Raw genomic sequence first — 27,746 nt, 5'->3', positions numbered from 1 at the left:
AGGTATGAGGAAAACACGAGGAGAAATTATGAGGGGGATTTTTGCTTGATGGTCAAGACTCAGGTCAATGGCAGACACATCATCAGAACTGAACAGATTGTGTGATGGAAATGACACGTAGCAACCGGGCCTTTCAACAGAACCATGATGTCACCTGAAGAATAACACAAAGGAAGGGGGTCTCGTTTATAGGTGATCCCCAGAAGGCCAATGGATCCTACTGTAAATTTAAACATTACTGACACACTTCCACCAGACCGTAGACGAAAAAGTCAAGCACGAAACTCAAGCCCGCTTACGTGAGGATTGAGTTGCTCATTGTGTGTTTTACTGAGAATGAATTGGCTCTTGTCGCAAGTGTGTTTGTGTAGTGCACACACTACCATTCGAACGTTTGAGGTAACTGACACATTTATTCAGCAAGAATGCATTAAATTTAAGAAACTGACATGACTTTTACAATGTTAGAGGAATTTTTTTTAATTCCACAAAAATATACAAAAGTTATTCACATATTAAGTTTAAAATGTAATATGCATATGATTTCTGAAGGATCATGCAACACTGAAGACCGGTGTAATGCAGACTTGCTGAAAATTCAGCTTAGAACATTAGCCAAAACTTTTAAACGGTAGTGTATGTGTGTATTTATATCTAAAAATGTACTCAAATCATCTCCGTCAGCAAATAGTGTTACAAGATCATATGCACGTTTCAAAGGGCATCACGGCACTCTGCTCTGTCCTCCAAACCTGATAAGCGTCCAGCATGGACTCGGCAGTGGGCTCTGGCCTTTGCATTTGGCAGGTCAGTGAGATAAGTTGCACATGCCTATGAGAAGCAGTTATGCAGATAGTAGCTGGCAGCGGACCAGCATTCTGGGTGAGAGAGAGGATCACCAGACTAAACAGCAGACAGATTCATAGAACAGACTTGTTTTAACTCCTTTTCAAATTACATTTGGCTTCACTATCTTCACTCATAATTGCATAAAGAAATAATAGCAGTTAAACTAAATATTTAACTAAATAGTTTTTTGTGAAAAACAACCAAAAGTCCATGTTCACATGGTTGGGACTGATAAACTGTACTTTCTAAGAGACGTGATTTTTAACTTATGCTGCTTATATAGCAAAATATATTGTAAAATATGTAATACTATATGTTCTGCTGTGAATGTAGCCTAACTGCAACAGACATCAGGAATCTGTCAACAGCAACTATATAAAGAATATATTGTCTTGGTTGATACTTACAGGGCCTTGTCAAGCTGTTCCTGTCTTTCCTGGAGATCTTGTTTCAAGCTTTCAACCTCAACCTTCAGCTCAATGTTCTGGAAAACAAATGGATTAAAAAAGTCATTGCAATCTCATTTTACTCTCCTTATGCAGCAAAATAAAATGTACTTTGTTAAAAAAAAATACTGAAAAGTGTTTGTATGTTCAATGTTTTCTGTTCAATTATAATAAACTCTAATGAAATTCATGCAACTATTTTTACTAACAGATTTGTTTCTGAAATATTCACATGCAATTAATATGCTACGCTAAAAATATTCAAAAGAAAGCTGTAAATATTTCATGGATCTCCTCTGCTGAGTCTGCAGAGCTCAGCGTGAGCTCTCTGCACGTGCAGCTGGAGTCTCATGGGTGTGGGGAGACCTTAAAATAGAACAAGAGACGCCAACCACCTGCTGTTTCACTCTCTCTGACATGCACTCAAATCTGACCTCTCTACTTTTTCCTTCCCACAATGCACCAGGGCGCAGCAACAGAGACTTTTTTTGACTCCACCAGATACTCAGTGTAGCTGGCATGAGATCAGTGCTTAGTACATTGTGTGTGTGTTTTTGTTTTTGAAATGATACATACACATCCCATTATAACCCCCAGGAACGTTTGCCCGCAAAACTGTGTTTGATGAAAGACAGCAGTCAGGAGCAGCTGTCATGTATCAGTCATTCTTAATGATTTGTGTAGCCTATATGGGTCAGTGGGACTAATATTTGTTTTATCAGGTTCATTTGAAAAGGTCGGACACAAAAATAGCCTAGTTTTGGCACTCATATTGCATCTTTAGGCTTTGTTTGCACACACAAACTTCAGTATCAGTTACCAGCTCAGCAGGGCTATTTTAAGTCCAATCGTGCATAAAGACATGTTTATCTCATTAACCAAAATGAATCAAATTGGATTGGACTGTTGGATCATGTATGCTGTATATGTGTGGTTTTCATTGCAATATAAATGCTGCATTCATTAATATTATAGCCATGTGCCACAAGAATAAAACGCCTCCATGTATAAACATGCATAAATGATGCATAAATACAGAGACTGGGATCGCTAATCAAAATTCATCTATTTTGCAAAAAGTTTTGGTTTCATAATCACAGATTTCAATCACACTTTGATTTGATATCACATGCAATGAATATAAGTTTAAAAATAATGATGAACTCTTTTTTTTTTTATCTGTGTTCTATATTGGTATATTAGAATATGGGCAACAGCTGCTAGACAGTGTCACCTTTACTTCCCCACAGTAACCAGACCTAACCAGAGTCATCCTGTCTGCCACTCTACCCATAATCCAGTTTTGCCAGTGCTGATAGTCAGTTTGTGACAGCTGCAGCAGATGACTGATCAATATTAATGTTGTTTATTTAAACATAGCCACATTTCCAGGCTGCAGTTGTTGTGCACGGCAACTGTATAGATGACTGACGGTCTGCAGGCTATTTTAGGCCTTGCATTTGCCGAGCCAGCAAAACAAATGCTGCAGTACTAGAATATACCTGTGCAAATGCCTATTGTCACCCCCCAACAGAAAGCAATTGTACTAAAACAGGGGAACATAATGTTTCGATATAATGTTATACATTTATCCTATGCATTAATCTTAACATTTGTTTGACAAAACAATGGTTTGAAATTTTTGCTTATTTAATTTTCAAGTAGTGTTTACATTTTATAATTTTTTTTAACTTTGCTAAAATATAATAAATGTGCAATTTTCTGGAAATAAATTGGTTAATGGTGGACATTTGTGGCTAATAAATGATTAATAATTTGTTGACTAAATGAATTAGTTAACTTTCCAACATGTCAACACCTTAATTAACAGTAGCCCAGTGAAACTCACCCTGCGGTGGACATCCTCACTGCTGCTGTCCTCAAATTTCTGCTGGAAACGCTCCTCCAGGAAGTAAATGCGAAGCTTGAGGCTGAAGTTCTCCTTCTTCAGGTCATTGAGGTGCTGTGAAATAGTACGGTAGCCGTTAAACATGACCGCTCTTGTCACGTTGGGGTTCTCAGACCCCTCATACCTGCGCCATACTGTCTAAATCACAAGCTCACTTTAAATGCAATTAAAAATATCTAAAACAAGTTAACTAAGATGAAGTAAGATTTCTAATACTAGAACAACAACATCAACATAAACTGCATGAACTGCAAGTGACACAACGAGGGTCCTCCTCCTGTAAGGGGTCTACCCCCACGCATGGTGTGTGCAGAAGGAGGGGTGTCAAATTTACATGGGGGGGCTTTTTTTACTTTATCATCCACCAGAAGTATTAACTGTAAGGATTGCAGGCATACTTGATGTGTTAGCTGATGTGGATAATAAAAAAACAGACAGGCAGAGATGTACGTGCTAAAAATCACTGACTGCTCATTCCATTCAACTAGATTCAACTGGATTTGCAACTGTCATCCTTTATCTGACAATATTTACTAAAATTAAACCTGTTCCTCAAGTTTCTTCCAAACTGTTTTTTGTTTTGAAAAAAAAATCAAGAAAGAAATGTTTCGTAACATTTTGATTTATTGATTTATTAAAACAATTTAGTTTTTAATTTTAGAATTTCCACGTTAATTTGACATAGACTTGAATTAATCAAAATTAACATTGAAGTCATTTATAATGTTACAAAAGACTTGCATTAATGTAATGGCTACTAAAAATTCAGATTAGCAGGACTAAATTACTTTTGAAAATATATTAAAATAGAAAATATAGTTATCTTCAATATTTATAACTAAACGTTGTGAATATTTCACAACATTACTGTTAAATGCAGCCATTGTGAGCATAATCAAACAATATATATTTTTTTAAAAACCCTAAATCTTTAAACAGTAGTTTACATCTTTGAAGCCTATGAATTGAATACTTTATTCTATATATAAATAACAAGAATGACCCACTTAGACATTAACTTGCCTATATTTAATATGCATTTTATGCTTATATGTTAACATGTTTAACCATAGGAGGGCAGTGTGGCACTTAACAAGAAAGTGAGCTTTAGTAAGACTCTGTGTAAGACTTTGCAGGGTTATTTTCAGGAGGTATCCTGTACCAGCTGTCACTCAGGAATTCTAGACTGGGATACCAACAACAGCTTCCTAATCAACATATATTAACAAGCTGAACACTTATGCAGAGGCACATTCAATACTTCTCAAAAAAAAAAAAAAATCCTAAAGGCCCACATGCTGTGCATCTCTGGTGCATCTGCCTTCTGTCCTGGCGAAAAAATGTGCTTTTGAAAAATTACTGTACAAATCAATAGATGGCTTAAATAAGGAAAGCTAAATATGATTGATTTCATTACAAAGGGAAATTTCATATGCACAAAAGCACAGCAGGCTTAACTTCAAAGACTAGGATTGACAACTGGAGCCCACTAAAAACTCATTAGGGACTCACATATAAATTTATTGCTCTAGGTCATTTATATGTAAGGCATACCCTATTCTTTAAAATCTGGATTCAGTCTTACCGACAAATGCATTTGACTTTGCTAGAGGCAGTGAGACCGGATTACATAAATGATTGCATTGCTCAGTCTGTCAGCGAGGGAACTTGAGTTCTGCAGGTCTGAGGTTTTCCGTTGTGGGGGGAAAATGGGAGGTTTGACATGTTTGTAAAGAGACACATCGGCGTCTGGACTCTGTCTTTCTGTCACTGTTTGACGGGGCAGAGGTCTGACATGAGAAGGCCAAAGACAGTGAGCTTCTGTGTGCTATACTTTGGATCGTATGCACGCAATCTCCGATGATGACTGACTGACTGACTGACTCTTATTGACTGCTTTGATATTATGAGCAAGTTAATGGGAACTGGTTTTTGAAACAGTCGCTTAAAGGATTACACATGGCGAAAAAATGCAAATGAAGGGATTTGTCTTCCATAAAAGTAATACCAGATGACAAACTGTATGGGTGATATGGGATTCTGGTTAGAAATTAGGAATGAAAGTATATATTAATCATTACTAGAAGCCATTAATCATTATAATAACTAGGTATAAAGACAATGAGCAACAAACAGAGAAACTCAGTCAGCAGGTCCTGTGATATTTCCCAGACTAATCAAATTCATCTTGCTATGATTACGATCTCTTAAAAATACAACAGAACAGCTATAAAAGAAATGAGGAGCTTGCAATGAAGCGCATCTAATGAAGCCGGGTCGTTCTTGTTTCTGTGCAGGAATGCATTCATGAACAGCTCTGTGTCTCCCTCATTTGCATTTACTGTAGACGGTTTAACGTTGCCATGGTGCCCGGTGTCAGAGAAACTCTCTTCCTGAGTCCCAAATGGTGCTTCACTTCTCTCATGTCTTGTCAGTATCTAGCAGTTTTGTTTTGTTTTTTGCATTTTTGCAGAATACTGTAATAACAAATGAATAAAGCATTGTAACTTTTTGTTATTGGACATTTTACATTTTCCTATTTATCAAGGAATCCTGGAAAAAAGGGATAAAATAAATGCAGTCCTATTCAGATACAAGACATAAAAGACATAAGACATCAAATATGATAATTTTTAATGTGACAAGCTAATTTAGGCATCAGAACATTATAATGTACAGTATGAAAAATAAAGATTGATTTTGATATTACTTTAAAGATTAACTTTGCATGTTAGGTGATTGCAAATGAAATCTAGATTTAAAAAAGGCAAAATGAGGCATTATTCTTAATACCAGCTTGTATATTCATTTCATAATTCTACAATCGAGAAATGAACAACTGCTAAAAAAACGATATATGAATAGATATACAAATACATACATAAAGCATAAAATGTGGCAAGTTAAATCTGCCCCCCTTCATGTAGTGAAATATTTCAGCTATTAAATGATAAATGAGACCGAGGCAACGGCAAGCACCCCTCGACAAATGTGGTCTTTGGGCTCAATGAGGAAATGCCTTTAGATAATGCTATAAAAACATATTAAACAGCCTGATGTGCTATAAACATGCTGAACGCCTGCAACGTCTCTCATCTGATACAAATTAAATCCAGAACAAATTATTTTAACTACAATTTTACAGTTCAATAAAGACATCAATTATTTTGGACCATTTCTGTGTTTATTTGAATCTTGTAATTATGATGACCGAAGCACATGGCTGATGTGTTTGTGTGAAACTCAGCCTGACAGGCTAAGCCTGAGAGGGTTGAAAGCTCAGAGCCTGCGCTCTATTTAACACAGACATAAATCAAGCAGAAAATCAACAGTCATGGCCACTCTGCTCTACACAGCCGAGAATCTACAACTCCTGTTGTATCATCCCATGTAATGATTGCATTGAGTCACATTACATCTGATGGATGAGCGCAGCAACAGTTCATTACTGCATTTTCATGAGTTTTTTTTTTCATGTGGTTTTCTGAAGCTGAGCTTGAAGAGGCCCAGATTCCATGTGACACCCTTCTTGTTGCCATGGAGACTGAAAAGATGGATGCAAAATAGGTGGATGGGAACCTCTCTTTGAGTTTGATTCATGCTATGAATAAATCTAAAACAGTTCTTCCCGATTAGCAATATGCAAAAAAAGTTAGCTAGTGTAGGGAGATTGTGCACCCAAAATAAAAAATTCTGCCATCATTTACTCATCATGTTTGACTTGCTTTCTACTGAGGAACGCAAAAGACGGTATTTTGAAAAATGCACATTGAATAAACAAAGAAATTCTGTGAGGTCCAAACATCATTTGTGTTTCATAGAAGTTGAAAGTCTTTTCACTTTCAGTCTTTTCTTGACATAAAGTTACTACATGGCTTCAGAAGACTTGAATTACAGCATACGAGTCATGTGAATCACTTTGATGGTGGATATTTTGTTTTTTATGTCACATGGGTTTAAAATGACACAAATGAGGACTGAATTTTTTGTTTTAGGTGAACTCTTTCAAACCCTTTTTCAATTCCCTCTATGCAACCTCTGTTTTTTTCCCTTTCACAACTCCCCCTCTTCCTCTCTCATTGGTAAATAATTTCCAGATGCAATGGCACAGGATGGTGCTAGTGGTACGTGTACAGCGGAGCCTCAGCCTGTTTGCCAGCATCATACTGAGGCGAGGGGAGAGCTTTTCCACAGTCTGTGCCAGGCCCACTGAGTCTAACACGCAAGCACAAGCACTCCCAGACATACAAGAAAGCCATACGCCGGACATACATATGAAAAACACACACTCTAACACTGCTATACAGAAAGCAGGTTCTGTATCCAAACCAGTACCCTGGCCCCTACAGTTTTTGTGAAAAAAAATCGAGTCCCCTCAGATTGGTTTCAACAGTTTATTTGGAGGAACAGTCGTTATTTATGATGCAAAGATGCTTTAATTGGGAACTAACACCCAAGGAGCTAATGGGATAAATGATGATCAGTGCAAAGGTAGCAATTAGCCTTCAGAAGTCAGTAAGACTTTTAAAACGCAATCCAAGGCTGCATAGTATATTGTATTTAAAATAAAAGTTATATTAATGTTTTAAAATGAAATGTATTTCTTGTCATGGCAAAGAATAACTTTCAATCAGTGTCACATGATGCTTCAGAAATGATTATAAACAATGTGCACAAGAAACTTTCTTATTATTAACAGTGAAACCAGTGGTGATTTATGTGAATGAACAGAAGTTCTACAGAACATCACTTATTTAAAATCTTTTGTTACATCATACAATCTTTGCAGAATAAAAATTTGTGCTATCAAACGTGCTATTAATTGCAATTTCATCCAAAATAAAAGTCTTTGTTTAAATAATATATGTATATGTACTGTGCTCATTTATTATGTTTAAATACACACACACACATACAATTATATTATTGTATTTTATATTATATAAATATAATTATTATACAATAGTACTTTTTTCTCAAATATATATATATACATGTATGGGTTCGTATTTATATAACATATTTACTTAATAAACGTAAAGTACACACTCATATATTATGTTACCAAAAAGGTATTTTTACTAGTAGGTACTTTTATAAAACTTACTGAAACATTATTTGAATTGTAGTGCATGTAGTCTAAGAAACCAAAAAGACCCTAAAAACATTCAAGCCTTCCAGCTGCTTTCTTTGCAGTAACTTCTAAAGGAAATGAAGTTAGAACATCACATCCTGGTGCCATTTACGCATCCAAACCACACATTTTAACAGTGAGATTACTTTTCAGCTTGACACGGAATACCAGACTAGAGCTTTCTTGGCCAAAGATCTGATGCTCCTGCCGGAGTTCCCTGGCCCTTGCAGGGTTGTGATATTTTACCCAGGGAAATGTGGACGTCCCTGGGCATGGAGTGTGACGGATGGCTCTTAGCATTGAGCTCCAATCCACTCAGCAGACCGATACTCCCGCTGAGACCCTGGGCCTGGGCTGCAAAATGATCAAACTACACAAGATGACTTATTCTCATCTCCAACTTTGTCTGTTAGTTTGTTTACTCACATCTTTCTTCCTTTCGCTAAATTCCAATTAATGCTAAGCCTCTTCGCTGTAACTCACAGGAAATACACCATACATCATGCCTTCGATGGCAGCACATATTACTTTCTGATAGAAATCGATTCATTATTTCTGTTTTCAGTAATGAGAGTTACATCTGTTTTCATTAATGAGAGGAAGGACAGTAATCTGAGTTTTAAAGAAAGATTTAGCTCCACAGTCAACAACATAAAGCCATCAGAGAAAACAGGGATCACTTGATCATGCTGAGTGAAGCTAGTTTCTGGTTCTTTCAGAACATCTTAACTTTTAAGCCTCAAGTTTATGTTTGATGTCTGGGAGACCCCGAGGCACTTTTGCTAATTTAAAACATACTTAATATTGGTTTGATACTTTCCTAATTTTATGATAACGAATTATAAACTACATGTGATAGCGTGTTTTAAAATTAGCATGCAGATGGTTTTCTATGCCACATTGGGCATATTCTCTTCATTCCTAGTATATGAGCGAAAGAGAAAGCGAATTAGTGGGAAAACAGAGTTTAGTTGTGCCAAGGTGTTACTGCACTGGCAGAAGATCTAAAGCCTGGTACTTTCTCGCTCTTATTACTCTCTCTTTCCATCTCTTGTGTCATCTGTCAAAACATATTCAGAGGTGTGAGTTCTGAGTACCTGCCAGGGGAGAAAGTGATCTCAACATTACAGGCTTCACCTGTGCCAGAGATTTACAGGCAGGTGCAGCTGAATAAGCCGATGAAGGTCAATTATATATTGGGGCCGTTTAGAAAATGAAACACAGAACCTTAGACTTTTTTTTTTTTTTTGCATTTTATTTTACATTCATTACTTTTTATGTATTATGATTACTTTCATTATAACGATTTTATTTTTGTCATTTTAGTCATTTAATTAAAAAAAAAGTACACTGAATAATTTCTGAGGAATCATGCAATAATGATACTTAGATTAAAAAAACTAAAAATATACTATACTAAAAATAGAAAAAGTCATTTACGTTATTTTAAAAGCCTTTTGAGCATTAAAGCTGTGAAATCACGCAGATGATGGCATTTACTACTGATTGCAGAAGCTTTATTCACAAAATGTGCATTACATATCGGCCGATGTTTATCGTGCAGCCCTAATTTCTGACATCAAACCTGGAAAAAATTGCGCCCTCCTAATGCGATGTAAGCAAACAAGAACAATTGTGAAGCATTAAATGATTTAAATTAAATAAATGTTTAATTAAACACATTGTTTCTAATAAAAAAATTCTGCTAAGAGGTTTTATTGACACGATTTTGCCATTTGTAGCTGAATAACAAACGAGCTATTCATCTCAAATGAAAAGTCAACTAGCGCAAGAACAATCGCTTATGTTTATGTACACGTGTAAGTCACTATAAATCAAATCAAGTCACTGTGATCGTACCAGCCTCCTAAATGAAGTACGCCCAAAAGCGACCGAGATTGACTACTGTGTCACAAGCTATCCAGTGAGGCATTTTCCCAGAGCAAACCGTAAACACAGCGAACGAGACCTCCTCTGTGCGAGCATTTCATGTTACAGGCTGAATTCTGTTTGGAAGAAGCAAAATAAAACACTGGTTTTTCGATCGCACTTCAAAGACCAAATCTGCCTTTAATTCAGCGTGTTTATGGTGAGACTAAATTATGGGATCAAGTTCAACCAGCTCCGAAAACCGCTGCCAATTGTCATGGACTTTTTGCATTGGATGCTATTGTCCATGTGTGACGTACAACACAATTTCCCCCTCGAACTCTCTTTGTTTTCTGTCTATTTCTTCTTAACATGATTGGGAAAGTTGCTTTCGAATCAAACGGAGCTCGGAAACAAAGAGAGCAGTCATTCTTTAAAACCAGAGCATGTGAAAAAAAAAAAGCCAACAACCAGACCTCCACAGGTCATTGCAGTCTTCCAGCATCTGTCTGTGTGGATTCACTGACTGAAAAGAGAAATTACAGGCCTTTGAAATATAGACAACACAGATTTCTGCAGTTAGAACAAATGTATCCTTTATAGCTGATCTGGGTACAATGTCAGTTTTGAGCTTTTAACAGCTGACTTTTAAACACTGCGACTAAGAGAATGCATTGTGTTAGTTTAAAAGTACAGGTCCTGGCTTTCAAAAATAATACAAATAAATCCAGTTTACTATATATATATATATATATATATATATATATATATATATATATATATATATATATATATATATATATATATATATATATATATATATATATAGGTTAGAATAAATTCAACCAGTTTATCTGAAAGCAGGTTCACATTGCATAAAAATTTTTATTTACAAACTTGTCTAAAACTGCTAAAAAAAATACAAATGCAAACATGGGTTGTACCGGTATTATTCTGTCCATACAGATATATAAATGGCAATATACAATATACAATCAAACCTCACTTTAAAGCACTTTAAGACCACTTTAGAAGATTTATATAGAGAACACGCTGATGGCTTCTGGAGCTCTCAACAGGCTCACTGTACACGTGTACATAAGCAAATTCATGAGAGATATTGAGAAATACATAACATACGCACAGGATGATGGTGCCCGACATATTTCAATTATACTTGCCATATATCATTATATATAATTACAGAGTGACGCTTGAGAGCACTACTGTCAAACACTGAGTACTCAACTGAACAACAGACCGTCTTTCGTGGCTTCCCTCTTTCAAGCTTTTATGAGAATCAGCGGTCAACACATTCAGCCAAGCGCTTCTTGCTTTTGCCACAAAAGTCAAAGGGTTTTTTTCATTTGGCTTATGAAACGCAACAATGCATATTTTTATGATACTATCTCTTGCGCTAAAAAACAATGTTTCAAATAAATTTAAATTTAAAATGTTATGGTCCGTACTCCATACCTAGAAATGGTGCTGGGAATATTTAAGCTTAAATAATAAAAAAAAAAACATGGCAGACAGTCTACAATTTTAATTGGATTAAGATTTAAGTAGATTATCATTTTTAAAAAAATCTTAATCAGAATAAAACAATCTTGATCTGATTTATTCTGTCTCAGTTGTATGCTTAATTTAAGAGGAGTGGAAAAACAGTCTGAAATCCAATTAGACAGAGTAAGTCAACCCCCGGCATTTCCTGACCAGCTAAATGTTTGATTATGGCCTTAAAATATCAACAAGAATAACACAAACACACTGGACTCAGTGCGGCTCCATGACTCTGAGCCTTGCTCTTCTTAATTTTACCTTCCTGACAAATTAAATAAACGTTCATCTGGTTCGCATTACTGGCGCATTACCGATAATTGGAGTGGTATTTACAAACACCGCTGTTCCATCCTCCCAGGCCTGTCGTGGCCCACCGTTTCTACAAATCCAGCCAGAACGCATAACAGCCCTGAGCTTCCACCGCACAGTATCATCCCCTGAGCTCTGAGTGCTTTAACAAGGGTTTGATGGTTCAATTCTTGTATTTCATAGGCAGTTAGAATATTTTCACAGGGGGTATAAGGGCACTCGAGTTAGCTCATTAAAGCAGACGTTAGGTATATTTTCAAAATCGGATTACGGCCTCGCCTGAGAACATGCAGGCCTGTGCGTTTGATGTCAAAACTGGACCGGGATCTCAAAATATGATCTCACAGCCTTTAAGTTTCCCCCAGGAAAGAGTGCCCCTGATGAAATTAGTATTATTACCATTCCGAACTACCAAGCCGGAGCGCAGGCACGGCGCAGACAGAGAAACTAAAGAACATTTGAGCACTGGCAAGATGTCAGAAAATGTAACTGCATAAACTGCAAAACCTGAGTGGGCCAAGGAAATAGAAGATGGAATGAATGAGAAAACCACCAAATATTGGAACAAAACAGAGCTGTTTAAAGAACCCAACAGCAAAACATCTGGAGAAGAAGCAGATTTAACATTAATATTTTAAAAAAGAGCCTAATTCTGCTACATCCAAATTAACAACAAGACCACTAAAAGTGAATATGTAAAATATATATATATATATATATATATATTGTGACGGGAGGAGCCAACGACAGACACAGTGGGCGTGGCGTCAGGCCTCGAGAAATACAGAATAATAAAGTGTCCAGGGAAAAGTGTCCAAATAAAAGGGGATCTGGTGTCCTCGCGTGCGTGCCGCTGGAAAGTGAAGGTTCGTGTTCCAGGGGAAGGGTCCAGGTAAGGGGCGGAGTCCGGCACGTCGCACACGCCCCTTTTTCTGGTCCGGCGCGGGGGCGGCTTCTTCCGCGCGTCTCCGATTAACCGTTGCTCTGGCGGCAGAGTGGGATGAGCTCTGTGTTCACGGACGGCGGGGTGAGGTCCATCTCGCACCCTTCCTGGACCCAAGACACCAGCGTGCATGCACGGGAAGAGACGGTCTCCCGAGGAGAGGCGCGCAGGGCATGAACGGCGGCGGTGACAAGGCTAAAAACGCCGCCAGACCATTTGACACCCACTCGGGAGCCTGGCACAAAGGACGGGGTGATGACATAAAGAGGAGGGGCAAATGTCACATTCCCCTCCCTGCATCAACCCTCAGGCGGTCGCCGCCCACGCAGGAAAACCTCAACCAGGCTCCAGCGGTCGGAGTGGGCGGGGCAGGATTCCTCTCCGGGCAACTCCTCTCGCACCGGGACAGAGAAACCGAATTAGTCGGAATGCTCAACCAGCCACCGGGTAAATGACAGTAAACGCAGCGCCACTTACCCTTCCTGGTGGCTGGGAGCGAGTCTCCGTTGTTCCTCCGTCCCGGCATGGGTACCAGCGAGAGGGGATGACGTCAAGATGTTGCCCAACTGTGTCTTGCCCGCATTCTCCACCACTGTGACGGGAGGAGCCAACGACAGACACCAGGCCTCAGCATTATTAACAAAATAATAATAATACAGAATAATGGAAAAGTGTCCAAATAAGAAGCAGTGAATGAGGCCGTGTTCCAGGGGGAAGGTCCAGGTAAGGGGCGGATATTTTAAAGCCCCTTTTTCTGGTCCAAGCGCGAGGGGCGGCGGCTTCTTCCGCGGCGTCTCCGTCGCCGTTGCTCGGCGGCAGAGTGGGATGAGCTCTGTGTTCACGGACGGCGGGGTGAGGTCCATCTCGCACCCTTCCTGGACCCACGAGGACACCAGTGCATGCACGGGAAGAAGTCTCCGAGGAGGCGCGCAGGGCATTTAACGGCGGCGGTGACAAGGCTAAATCCCCTTCAGGTGTGCCTCTGCGCTACGCCAGAGACCTGGCCAATACCACGCCCCTCTCTCGAACATAGATATAAATATAGGGCAGCCGATCAGTCACATATATATATATATATATATATATATATATATATATATATATGACATTCATAAATATACTGTATTATACTGTACAAAAGGTATTTGCTAAAAAACTTACACAGATAAATAAATAATAAATAATTATTTTAAATTAATGCTAGGCAATGATTAATAATGATTAATCGCATCCAAAATAAAAGTTTTTTTGTACATAATATATGTGTGTGTACTGCATATATTTTTGTGTATATATAAATACACATACATGCATGTATATATTTCAGAAAAATATTATGTTGATAAAATTAAATATATTTATATATAATAGAAAGTATATGAATATAAATATATGCAGTTAATGCATGCAACATTTTCAAAATATATACTGTACGTGTGTGTCTTTATATACACATAATAAATGAACAAAAAAGTATATTTTTTAAAAGCGATTAATCTTGATTAATTGTTCCCCAAGACTATTTTAAATAAATATTTAATATATTTTCTGAAAAAGAGAAAAAAGCTTTGAGAAGAAATACACAAAAATATCTGGTCCACATAATTACTGTATGAATAGCAATACAGAACGTGAATAAAAATGAATACATAAAACAGATTTTTTTTTTTTTTTACTTCAAACCTGCTTTTGTTTTGTAGAAAAGGCAGTCAGTGGGTCAGAGAGCTATGTGTCACAGGCCTGGCCTAAAGAATTCGCTTCTATTTACACAGTGACTCACTACACTGATATATGAGTGCTGGCATACACAAAAGACAGGTTACATTTAATTAAGAACAGTTTTCTTCATGATTTAAAAGCCTTTTTGAATATGGAAAAAAGACTCGGCCGATCTTTCTGTCATTCAAGAATCCGACCACAGCTCATTTATCATCCGAGGTCTCATTAAATCTGTAAATTTGAATGTTTCTTCATTTTTTTATCCAGCTCTGCCATGCAATTTGGCCAGCGACTGTCAAGATTTACAGAGTACAGTTCGGTTTACTGGTTCTTTGACCTAAGTTAATGTCTTTGCTTTATTGTACAATAATTGCGGCATTAGGTCTGCCACAAAGTGCTGAAGCAATTCATAAAAATATGGCTTTTGCCCCTCCCTGCATATTTTGTTTGTAATTGGTCCCATATGGCCTCAAGGAATAATAAAAATATTGAAATGGAGACAAGGGATGGCTTACAAATTCAAAATGTATCACGCACACTCATATACCTATAAATGCGCACAGATACAATGACACACACTTCCTGTGGGAAATACTCATAATACTCAATCTGTGAACAATGTGCGTACAGCTGGAATTACAAATGATTTTACAGGAGATCTAAAGAAATCTAAAGCCAGAACAGGCAGATCCAAAACTATTGTCCATTACAGTGAAAACATTTCTAATTTCATACATTTTCATTACAAATCAAGTACTATTAGTAATTAAATTCTGAATATAAAAATAAGTAAATTCGTTTAGAATTTCTTAATATTTGCTTTGCCCTCCAGTAAAGAAATGTACATGGTCAAATCCACAGATTTACTTAATAAATTATATCTAGAAATAGTCTACATTTCCTAATCATTTTATACGTTTCCTTTCATGTTTATCCAAGTACGTAAAAATTCAGTTTTCTTACAGCTTTAAATTCTGTATTGTATATTGGTCACAATTTCACCCTAATATCAAATTTCATACCACAATGCAAATTGTTACTTTCAATTTGTATATAAAAAAATAGGTAATTAATAATATTAATGTATTAACAAATTCAATTGATTCTTTTAAATGAATGAACATGTATCAATAATGTGCTGGTGTTTTTTAACAACACATCAAAAATGCAAATAATGCTTTAATCTTTTATAAGGTACTTAATAAACATGTGACGGTATCAAAAATTCAAATCATGTTCACTGCTGAAGTTTTAATCATAGTCTTGAATTACATTACAAAAGCCTGTTAAAAAAGATAATAATAATAATAATAATAATAATAATAATAATAATAATAATAAACAAAGGCTAATCCTAACCCTGTTGTCTGTTAAATAACAAGTAGGCCTATAACCTTTTACAAATAACAAAAAGAACCTCTAGCCTTTTTAATCAATATCTAGTTATCATTTCTGGGCTTGCATGATTCGGTCCATATTAACATTTACAAAACAAAAAAAAAAACACAGTTGTATTATTAACACCGCAGTGAATACAAAAGTGTGAATACTTGTTTGGGCAGAAAGTACACAAATGCACAACATTTAGGGGTGATCTGAGAGGATTCAGCACATAATACAGTAGAAAGCCGTCAGTAAATTAACACGGTGAATCCAATCTGTAGACAGACATGGTGCAGATTAGATTCAATGCTACATTTTCATCATCAACCATGACTGTCTCCATAATTTACACAGCATGATGGCTCTGTCCCTCTGATGCGGACCACTGATTTACTACAAGGATCTGGCTCGAATTAAGATGTCTGGCTTCGGTTCTCTCACTGTATGTTTGATAGTGCTGATCAGTGAGAGTGTGGGGGAAAAGGAAGAGGAAATGGGGTCAGGGGGTGGATCAAATATAAGCTATAGTTAAACAAACCAGTAGAGGGCAGTGCAAGACACTCACGGGTCTACATGCGCTTTCCACATCCCAAAATTAGACAAAAAAACCTCCCGGACGAGATCCATAATCTTAAACGTTTCCTCCCCTCCTCCTCCTTCCATTTTCTATATAGCTGCTATATTGGAAACGAAAGCAATTTAGAGAGACTGTATCAAATATCACTCACATGTCAGAGAATAATAACCCAACAATCCAGATGAATTTGAGTGAGATGAGAGAAAGAAGAAAAAAATCAAAATATAGCTTTCCATATGTAACGGATTGAGAGAAAAAGACCACATGTAAGCGATTATATCAGTTCTGACTAAGCAGATATGAACCAGGAGGCTATGATACCCAGCACGCTTGGTAATAACACTAAAATGATAACCTAAAAAGCCAAAAATGCACTAGAATATGCTATGCGTCTCGGTTTATAACATCATTTTGTGTATTCCCCGTGCTGGGCTTGTGACATTATTCAGACATGAAGAGCAAAAAAAGCATGCACGCTTCAAGGCATGTGTTGCTCATCATGCAGAAAATGTTGACCTATTTTCTATCTAAATAAAACCTAAATAAAGAAGTGATGCGAATGCTCAGAATCTTCAGAAAGACAAAACTAAATCTTGTTTGTCCATTCATTTCGATTTTTTTTCTTCTTTCCTTCACGGACTACATTGCCTTCTGAATTTTACAACTACTTGCTGAAAGGTACGTGGAGAGCCAGGCCACAATGATCAGGTCTTGACTGAGCCTGTCAGAATCAAAACACTTCTGCCAAGCCTTCAAAATAAGGACAAAATAACAGATTAGCGATTGTAATTTGTACTGAGGTTTTAATAGCGCACAAGCCATCTTTTTATATCAGTTTAATCGGCCTTTGTGGTCGGTACAAAAAACAGGCAACCATATGCTTTCAATTTATGTAATTTAGCAAAAAGGGCTTTTTGAAGAAGTGCATTTAGATTTTTTCCTTACTTTAACTCTTCTACCTTCCAATCACACCCCACCAAGTTGTTTGACAGTTACAAATTATATTTTGGCAGATTCATATTTCAAACTAGTGTGGAAACGATTGGCTCCTCCAGATCTGTGGAATATAGGCTAGAGGCCGACTGTGTTCAATAGCAGGAATGTTTCATCCTTGGAGGAACGATCACTACTCGTTTAAATCTCACATACACATCAACACAAATGGCAGTCAACTTTAGCACAAATGTACCTGATAAATAAAAACATTAGAACTAGTTATCAGTTCAGTTCCGATTTAAATTAGCTTCCATTCTGACTTAAGTATATTTCTGCAATACCTTCCATTTTGCTTACATAATCATAGAAAACAATCATTTGTCAATACTGTAAATTATAGGTCTACAGGGTAGCATTTCAGACTGATTCAAATGGTTCAACAGTTTTGGCCATTCATTATAAAGTTTAACGTTTGCATAAAATATTACAGAATATGTTAACACAATGCATAAAAATATAGACTTGAAAGATTTTATATTTTCATCCAGCCCTTAAAAAGAGGTCAGTTTCAACAACAGCAGTACTGGGAAGAATCACATGAGACGTCTTCATTATGAAGCAGAGAATATGCAGATTTATGAAAATTAAGATGCGGGAAAAAACTGAGTAACTCAGATTCTAATAAAGTGGGTCATAAAACAATAGCTAACATAACTTTACATTTTTGTCAAGCATTATGTCATGGGGTACCGATATGTCTCATGACATTCTTATCAGTGGATTGCGATCTTATTCTTTGGTGTCTTCATGAAATGTTCTTCACAAAACCTTACAAACTCTAAAACCTTTCCATAGAAAAAAAAAACTGCAGTCTTTCACACAGGCCTCTCGTAATTGAAGGTAGCAAGGCTGAAGTTATATCACAGCCATAATAGGCTGGCTCCCTTCCCAGAAAGCATTTCGCATACAGATAAACCACAGCAGCGTGTGTACAGCAGACATTCCAGATCCTGCTCTGTCCAGAGTGTGTTTTATAGAAATCACATAAAAAAACACTACAAAAACCATATGAAGGTTTACTCGGCTGTGCGCGTACACACGTAGTTGTTGGGACTCCTGATGGATTCCATTGTGTTTACTGGACAACAGCACGAATAAATCTGATTAGACAGGACAACGAGCTGAAAGAACATGTCAATAGTGATGTTGTTCACAATCTGGCATTCCCAAAATGAACTAGGACAGCCTGATGGCGTATTAACATGTCAGAACTGGTACAAGGAGCGATTCGCTACGCACCAAGAGAATGGTTCCGATTATGCTAAAAAACCAAGTACGGTATTTACATCTGTGTTTTAAGCAAGCCCTCAAACTAGTTTACCGTATCTGCAGGCAAACGCCAAAGATTCACATTCTCAGCACAGCAAAAACAGTCAGAGGCCTGACAAATGGCTTTCACAGGCTTGCAGTTGCATGCAAAAGCTAATTTTGAAGGAAGCGAAAGTAAGCACCTACCTGTTCAAACTCTCTCAGGCTATGCGTCTGCAAAACAGAGCTCTTCTCAGCATCATCACTGGAGGGATCTGTTAAAATACAACCAGCAGTTAGAATGTTTATAGAAAAAAAAACATTTTAGGAGATTTCTGCTTTATTAACAAGTTAATAAAACAAAACATTTGGGAGGAAAGAGAGGGAAACTGGATGATGTGTTCCAGGAGATCTAATTATCCACAAAAGATATAATTTGGAGATAAAATAGTTGATTTTAAATATTTTATAATTATTATTATTGCTATTATTATTATTATTATTAGTAGTAGTAGTAGCAGTAGTAGTAGTAGTATTAATGTTGTTATTGTTATTTATCTCTTAAAAAGACAATAAATGTAATTAAATAAGTAAATTTATTATTTTAAAATGATTATTTGTTTATTTTATTGCCATAAACAATATTAAATGAAAATTTTATAATATTATTACATTTATTTTATTATTATTATTATTATTATTATTATTATTATTATTATTATTATTGTTATATTTAATATTAATTTCTTACCATGTAGACAAATAAACATTATAAATAATATAATAATATATTATATTATTATAAAATAATATAATATATTATATTATATTATATTGTAGTTTTTTTTACACACACATATATGATCTATCTTACACAAACATCCACATACTTAAGAGCAGAACTGTGCCAAATCATTACCAAAAAAAGTTCCAGGAACAGGACTAAAATTATGTGTTTTTCCCCAGCATGAGAAGAGGAGAGTCCCTACAGGGCATAATCACAGAAACACTGGCAAGACCCAATCTTCTTGCAGTTCTTTAAAACCATGGCATGGCCTCATTAAAGCTTATTAAAGGACTTTTATTTAATATGTGCCAGTGGTGTGTATTGGACGTGTGCCTGGGGTGTATTGGAGACGAGTGCATGGCACAGGCCTGCTGTACTACACATTTACTGTGCCAGAGAAATGTCAAACACGTTCACAGCGAGGTTTTCTGGAACTTTTACTTAAACATAATTAAGCCATTACCTTTATGTTTTTATTGGGGGTGGGGAGGCAGAGATGATATCATCTTTTTGAAAGAGTTTGAATCATTTAATATCCAGATAGAGCAACTCAACAAAGCAGACCGACGGCTCTGATTTTTCAAAATGCCATTGCCACAGTTTTTTTTTGTTTTGGTCAAATTTGGGCTTAGTCTATTAAAAAGGCAGCACATTTACTGTAGGAATGAGCTACAAGCTAAAAGATAAGACATTAATTCACCTAGAAAATAAAACTCATCATTTAAACCCCATCAAGTTGTTGTAGGATTTCTACTTTCTTCAAAATATCTTCCTTTTCTTTTAACACCAGAAAGAAATGTATAGTTTTAGAACAACAAAAGGGTGAGTAACATGTTTTTGGGTGAACTGTCCCTTATCACATCATAATATTGTGACATAGCATTAAAAATAACTGCACATTTACATCTTTAGTTTAAAACGGAAGATTGAATGTGCTTACCACCCATGTTGATCATGCTCTTGGGCCGGGCCGCTTTATGTCCATTATAGTGTCTGAAAAATACAAGGAAATTTTTTTTACCCTCTTGTATCAGTTTAATCTGGTTCTGAGGACATAGTATATACAGCATTAGATCAATTTAGGCCTATATAAGTTTTTGAACAGAAAAAATATGTTCTTAGGCTCCTGCTATATTTAAAGTCATGCTAGTAATTTTTCTGATAAACAATGACTGTCTGGTTTGTTACACTTCTGTTTCTGGCATTAGTGAAAAGAGTTATGAATAAATGTCAATTTTTATACACCTTTTGCATGCTAAAGACAGCCTTTCAGTCTTTTCATGTTAACTGAGGGATGACAGCACACCTGATAATTTTTACCACCTGGCTACCACCTAGCCTTTCATACCATCTTACACAAAAAAATAAAGGCAAAACGTCTCTTTTCAAACATACATGATACTGTAAAACTACACTGTAATGTTAGCATCTGCTGGGACAGCACAGTTGGTTGTACTACTAATAAACAAATATCATTTGGGCTTCTGTGACCATTTTATTATTGCGATCATAATAACATAATAATAGGTTATATAATTGCATAATGATAATGTTGACACGAGCTGTGGAATAACATCAATTTGATAAAGCTTTCTCTTTAGTCTGCCCCATTCTTTGATAGAAGATGGAAAGGTTCCTAGTGCTCTCTGAGTGTAGTTCCTCTAAACATTAATATTTAACTTCCTAAACACATTCTTATTGATTGGCGCCCACTGACTCTATAACCCGGCTCAGATTGCAAATCATCAGCACAAATGGACACAAGGACATTTGAGACAGACTCGTCTTGCACATGCACTCAGTGCTTGAGTGCTTGGCTTATATTCGAATGATATTGATTTTGTAATTGTATATTCTAGATGTCTTCATCTTTCTCCAGGCTAAGGAACACTTGGTTTTAAGCCAGGCCTAAAATAACATGCATATACCACATTACAATTATGTATTTACATAACCTACCATTCAAAGGTCAATGACATTTTTTTTTTTAAATGTTTATGAAAGAGGTCTCTTATGCTTACTTACCAAGGCAACATTTATGCATTTTAATTGATCAAAAGTATAGTAAAAACAGTAAAAGCATACAAAATTATTTATATAACTTAATTTTGTAATTAAATGTAATTCATTTTGATTTATCTATATACTTTTTTAATTTATTTGAAAAAAAAATGCCAACAGCCGTTACTCCACTTCTAATATGCTAATTTGCTGATCACAACACATATTAACATCAATGTCGATGACCGTTTTGATGCTTAATATTTCCTGAAATTCTCATATGACTTTACACTGTTGTCATGAGACAGCTAAGAATCAGCTGTCTGTTGCTGCATCAGTAAGGGGCATATTTTAAGTAAGTGACAGTATAATAGGATAATAGTGTAAGATGCTTCTCTCCCATGCTCACATGTCGCAAACATCTGAATGCATTGCAGTTTTTAATAGGCCAATTCATTAAGATGTAAATTGAATTTGACACATAACAACAAATGCCTGCTTGTCCAGAAACAACATGCTGTAAATGTTACCTAACCCTTTTTTTATTTCATGTTTACTACTAAGATTTTTGTACGTTTTGAAAAGAAGTCTCCTTTACCACTGGACATAACAAATGCAGTGCTTGTATTTTGGGTATACAAAGTCAGAAAATGTTTGTACATGATGTTAGCCTTCTTATTACATTTCTTAATACCACATACATACTATATATCTCTGACTACTTTGTAAATTCCCATTAGATGATGAGTGTCACACATGAGGTCTTAACACCTATGAGATAAATGGGTTCAGGCCGTAATAGAGGCCAGACAGTAGTGTGATAGATGGAACGGTTACATTTGCTCACTTTGACGTGAGAGACAAAGAAGCAGGCGCTTAATTAACATGATCCTTATCATACAACTTAAAAGATCTCAGACCCAGTAACGTCACATTATTGCTCCACTGAGAGCGACAGACAGAAGGGTCCAGCAAGCAAAAGGAACATAAGCAGATGGTCTTCCACACACAGCTGATTGAGGGTGTCAACGACTTCACCATGTCGGCATGATCCACCCACTAAGGTGCGCATATCACGGGGGATGGGCTTATGCTAATGAGCTTCTAACGTTCCTCTTTGTTTCTCTAAACAGCCACAATTGCAGTAAGATTTTCCATGGAGAAGGAAACTTTACAATTCAGCTTCACCGCGAACAGACAAAACATATAGCTTCACTTGCCAAGACGATCTCTGAGTCATGACCACCTGCTCTAGGTCACTCATAATCACGCTAGTGGTCAGCTGAGAAACAAACTCCCCCACACTGACAAATGGTGTGCTCAAATGTGAATGCTGTTTAAACAGTGGTATTGCATAAACAGAGGGGCATAGTTTAGTGCTCCCATGCGTTCGGAGTTGCATAAACATAAATAGCATTAAAAGAACTTTCTGTACTTCATTTACTCTTGCAAAGTGTACCAATGTAATGATTTCAGCATTATGGTGAGGTAAAGCAGACATTGTACTCCCACATTTTTCACATTACTGCTAGTTATGCCTGGATTCCAACTAAGCAAACAAATCCCAAACACAACACCGTGCAATACAACAACAAATTCCTCAAAAACAGAAAGCAAGATGTCTTCTATTCCGAAGTATATGTTTCCCGCTATGTAAGAGGTGAATAGCTTACCTGCCACGATACAGAAATCCACTCATCTTTGCGAACATCCAAACCACGCGAAAGTTAAAAAAGAACAGACAGGAACAAACTCAGCTCCCAAAGAGGGAAAAAGCCAGACTCTCCTCTGCGGCTCTGATCTCAATCCAGTGTTTTAGTGAAGAAATCTTCATTTCCAGAGACCAGGCTGGTTGGGAGTCCAACCAAACACAGACACACACACATGCAGGGCAAAGTTGCTATTTCTCTCTGGACGGCAGGCTGGAGACGGTCATTTGACGTGGCAAGGCCAAACCGGGAGTCAGCGCAACACACACATACAGGGTTGGTAAGTGGTAAACGGCGCAGAGGTGAGGGTACACACGCGCACACACACAACGCCACTGGCTTGCCCTGAAAGAATGATCTGTTCATGCACGCTCAAAGACAGGTTTCTCAGAGTATGTGTGGGGAGGAGGGTGTGTGCGTGTGGTTTTCAACTACAAACCACATTGGGCCTTCCTGCCCAGGCTTGAGGAGCATCCTTTAAGTTGTAAATGGGCTATTCGCCCCTAGCTGTTACTGTCTATGAGCTGAGAGGAGGGGCGAGGAGAGAGAGACACAGGCTCAGACAGGTCTGTAGGTAAAACACAGCATTTAAGAAGATTATCTCTTGCTGCTGAAGATGAGGAATCTGATGTTACAAAAGTTCAAAAGACTTTGGAAATTAAGTCAGCTGTAAAAAGCAGACAAGTAAATATATATAGCACAGACATAACTGTGAGGCTCTGTCTTGTTCCATGATGATTTATAAAATCACCAGTGTGTGTGACTAAACTCAAAGAGACTGAAATGGAAATTGCATCACATGTTTTCCAGGGGAGTGGCTGACGAGTTGCCTAACAGTTTAGTCAGTGAAATATTCAAATATTCATTCTACATGCAATCTCCTTGAGAAATTGGGTGATATGACATTTTGATAAGGTTATAATGAATACGCACCTCTTTTAAAGGATAGTTCAGGCAAAAATGTAAATGTTGTCATTATTGTACTTATTCTATTAAATAGCCAAACCTATTTGGCTTCTTTATTTTTGAAGACAATTAAAATGCAAGTAATAAAAACAGGGACGAGTTCTCAAGTTTCAAAAAGGACACAAAAACACCAAAATGGTGTCTTAAATTGGTCCATATTTGTTTCATTTCAGTATTTTTACTTTAGGTTTAAAACATAATTATTTTACTTTTAACATAACCTTATTCTATTTAGCTGACAAGGCAGCTTTTAATTTTTTTTGTTTAGATGTATCTAATGTTTATTTTTATTTTAGATTTATTTGAACTGTATTTTTAAGTTATTCAGCAAGTCAAACAATGAGAAACAGGCCAAAAGTAAGGTTGTCAGAGAAAATGTTTACTTCCATTATAATTCTCACCATGAGTTCATGACAGAACTAGCAATGTCAAATTCATGAACGAATCACTCCTATAGATTCACAAAACCTGAATGATTAGCTCACAAAACAGGCTGATTCATTCTCACGTTCAACTTGGCGTTATGATTCATCATTAAAGTGATACTTCATCCAAAAATGGAGAAAAAAAATTATTTAGTCACCCTTCACTTTTTTCAAACCTGTATGAGTTTCTTTCCTCTGGGGAACACAAAACAAGATATTTTGAAGATATCTTCCAAATAGCTGACAGTAGCCACTGAGTTTCATAGCACTTTTTTATTTTACAGGTCACTGGAGGGAAGGATTATCAGTAAATAACAATTTAAATAATTATCTGTGCCTATCAGATAATATCAGAAAGGTGGTTATAGGGTTATTTGGAAACTTGAAAGGTTCAATCATTGATATGTTGTAACTGCATAACAAAAATGAATAGCAGAGAGTCTTGAATTTCTTCTCCTTATGACATAAGGGTTAATGAATGATGACAACGTTTTTATTTTCGACTGAACTGTCCCTTTAAATGAAACTTCTCTGAACAGTTATGTCACATTTTTTCCAAAGTACAGACTGACTCCACAAGCAGAGAGAAATGCCATTCAGGCATGTTACATAATTGCAAAATCTTCCCCGAGTTAAATAATTGACATTGGAAGCGCCTGCTAACCGTTCATCATCATGTGTTCATAATCAGCTACATTTTATTCCTTATTAAGCCTGCCGTTAGTCTTCTCACAGGCCTGGGAAATGGCACGCATTACTCTTTCAAGACAAGCCAACATGCGACTGTGTTTGGACTCTCTGAGAGGTTTCTCCTCAGCTCGACAGAATGATTAAAGATGCTTTGACATTCAAGGAGAAAACAAAACTAAAAACAGATAAAGAATACAAAATCAACCAGAGGAATCGCACTAAAGCTAAGTATATTTCCCATAACAGCGAAAGAGGTAGTGTATCTAACCCAGGAGCCACGGTGACCCTGTAATTACCACTGAGACTGCACTATGTTCCCACCCTTCAATCTAAAATCCCTGTGTTTGAACAGCTGCCCAGGACCAGCTGCTGGGTGTACGACGAACAGAGAACCACAAGTCACACAGGACTCTAGAACTAAACCACAAACAGCCCATTTCATATCAGACAAGTGGATTCTTTCATAGTGAGCACTTTGCCTCAGAGCAGGTGATCCTAACAGCTATTACATCACTACATCCAGTATTTTTAAAGACCATAAACATATAGCAACGGTGCACCCTTTTATCCCATAATATTTTTGAAACATAATGTGGGTGAAATTTTTTCAAGCATTAAGACATCTATGACCTCACATGTTATGGTTGCATTTACAGACCATTACATGCTATGTAAGCAGGGCCGGCTACGGCTATTATTATTTAATCATTTCACTGGTGGAATTGTTCATGCTTCTACGTCTTGTATATAATGAATTTGCAGCACTGACAGGGAAATTCTGGGTTGCCATGTGTGTAGAATGAATCCCAGGCAATCCCTGTACTGCCTGATTAGAAACAGGACATGTCCTTCATTGTATATATACGTCTGCGTGTAAGGGGGAGGGAGGCGATGGACTCCGTAATTAACTCTGTCACATTTTTACAAGCTGTTAATGAAGTTGTAGAACTCCTACAATTCCTTGCTACGCGTCCATCTGCGAATGTTGAATTAGAAGCAGACACACTATTAAGTCAATTACAATTAGAAAACCATTAGGAAGCAGATGCAATGCTAAGAAAGTCATTATCAGAGTGGTTTTAACATTCCTGCTCATCAAGCACTGAAAATATTAAAGTAAAATGACATTGAGATAACATCAAACAGCTGCTCGCACATATGCTGTAGCATTTAGCAGCAATCTTGAGAAGAAAACGAATGTGCCTGAACACAAATTTTGACTATGAACATTAGTTATGTCCTATAACAGCTGTAGTTTACTCATAGTTTACGTCAATAACGTAATTTAGATACAAATCTAAATGTTAGATGCAAACAGAATAACTGACATAACAATAATTAAATAGTTAAATACAGTTTAAATGTTTTACTGTTTAAACTGAATATTGAATATTGAATAATTAGAGTTAAAATATTTAAAGATATATATATATTTTGCCCCCTTTAAATTGAAAATATCATATTTATGAGTTCTAAGCTCATAAAGCAAAGTTATACCGAATATGATATATATCAAAAATGTAAATAATACTATTTGAATACATTCTTTTTCCAAATTGAATGCATGATCTGTTGTAATATAAAAAAAATTTCAAATTGTAAACACAAGCTTTCCATGAAAGCAGACTATGTCAAAACTGTAATTTTTCTAGTAGTCTAGTCAAAAAGGTCAAGACCTCTGAGGTAAGATAGGCCAAAACACACTACTGTAGAGGCATACAAACGTTTTATATTTTTATAACCAGCATGCCAGGGTTCATTTGTGCATGTAATGATCTAAAAAGTAACTTGACACTATTTTTTTGCATTTTTATACATTTAATTATACGTCACTTCCTTCATTCTTCTGCCAGTTCAGTGTAGTTTCAGCACCGCAGACAAGCACCTGATAATAAGTGGTATTATTATTATAATTTCCTTTATTCGTGTGTAGTGAAGAGCAAACATGGTCAAAGAGCACTGAACCCCACAGGATAATATCCAACCATATAACCTCAAAACACATCAATGTGACCGGATACAAACTGACAGGACAAAACGTGGTCCAGCGAGGTCCTGCGGTAATTATTTTGTTTATTAACTCTTTGCAGCTTATAAAACAAACAAGTCTTAAACTGTGCTAAGGACACACACGAAAAACAAATAGGTGAGACGTAACAGCTGTTCGCCATCACGAACACCGTTTTTATCATGCATACGTTAATATAAAATAAGATAAACCCA

General features: G+C 36.6%; 1 protein-coding gene across 2 annotated transcripts in view; it reads right to left on the bottom strand.

The window, feature by feature from the left end:
- The window catches only part of LOC122324444 (phosphodiesterase 4D interacting protein), a 58,600-nt gene that overhangs the window by 30,514 nt on the left and 340 nt on the right, over positions 1–27,746 (bottom strand). The window contains exons 1-5 of one of the 2 annotated variants that reach the window (XM_043218847.1): positions 23,407–23,799; positions 20,673–20,725; positions 19,153–19,220; positions 3,145–3,258; positions 1,257–1,333 (exon numbers count right to left, since the gene is read on the bottom strand). In XM_043218847.1, coding sequence (XP_043074782.1) covers positions 1,257–1,333; positions 3,145–3,258; positions 19,153–19,220; positions 20,673–20,725; positions 23,407–23,444 — 350 coding nt within the window. In that variant the 5' untranslated portion in view covers positions 23,445–23,799. Of the gene's footprint in view, positions 1–1,256; positions 1,334–3,144; positions 3,259–19,152; positions 19,221–20,672; positions 20,726–23,406; positions 23,800–27,746 lie in introns of those variants that run through there. The other variant, XM_043218846.1, reaches the window with a different exon arrangement.

The sequence above is a fragment of the Puntigrus tetrazona genome, chromosome 20 (assembly GCF_018831695.1).
Source record: "Puntigrus tetrazona isolate hp1 chromosome 20, ASM1883169v1, whole genome shotgun sequence".
Classification (NCBI taxonomy): Eukaryota; Metazoa; Chordata; class Actinopteri; order Cypriniformes; family Cyprinidae; genus Puntigrus; species Puntigrus tetrazona.
Note: the sequence above shows the minus strand (reverse complement) of the source record. Positions and strands in the feature narration are given on the sequence as shown.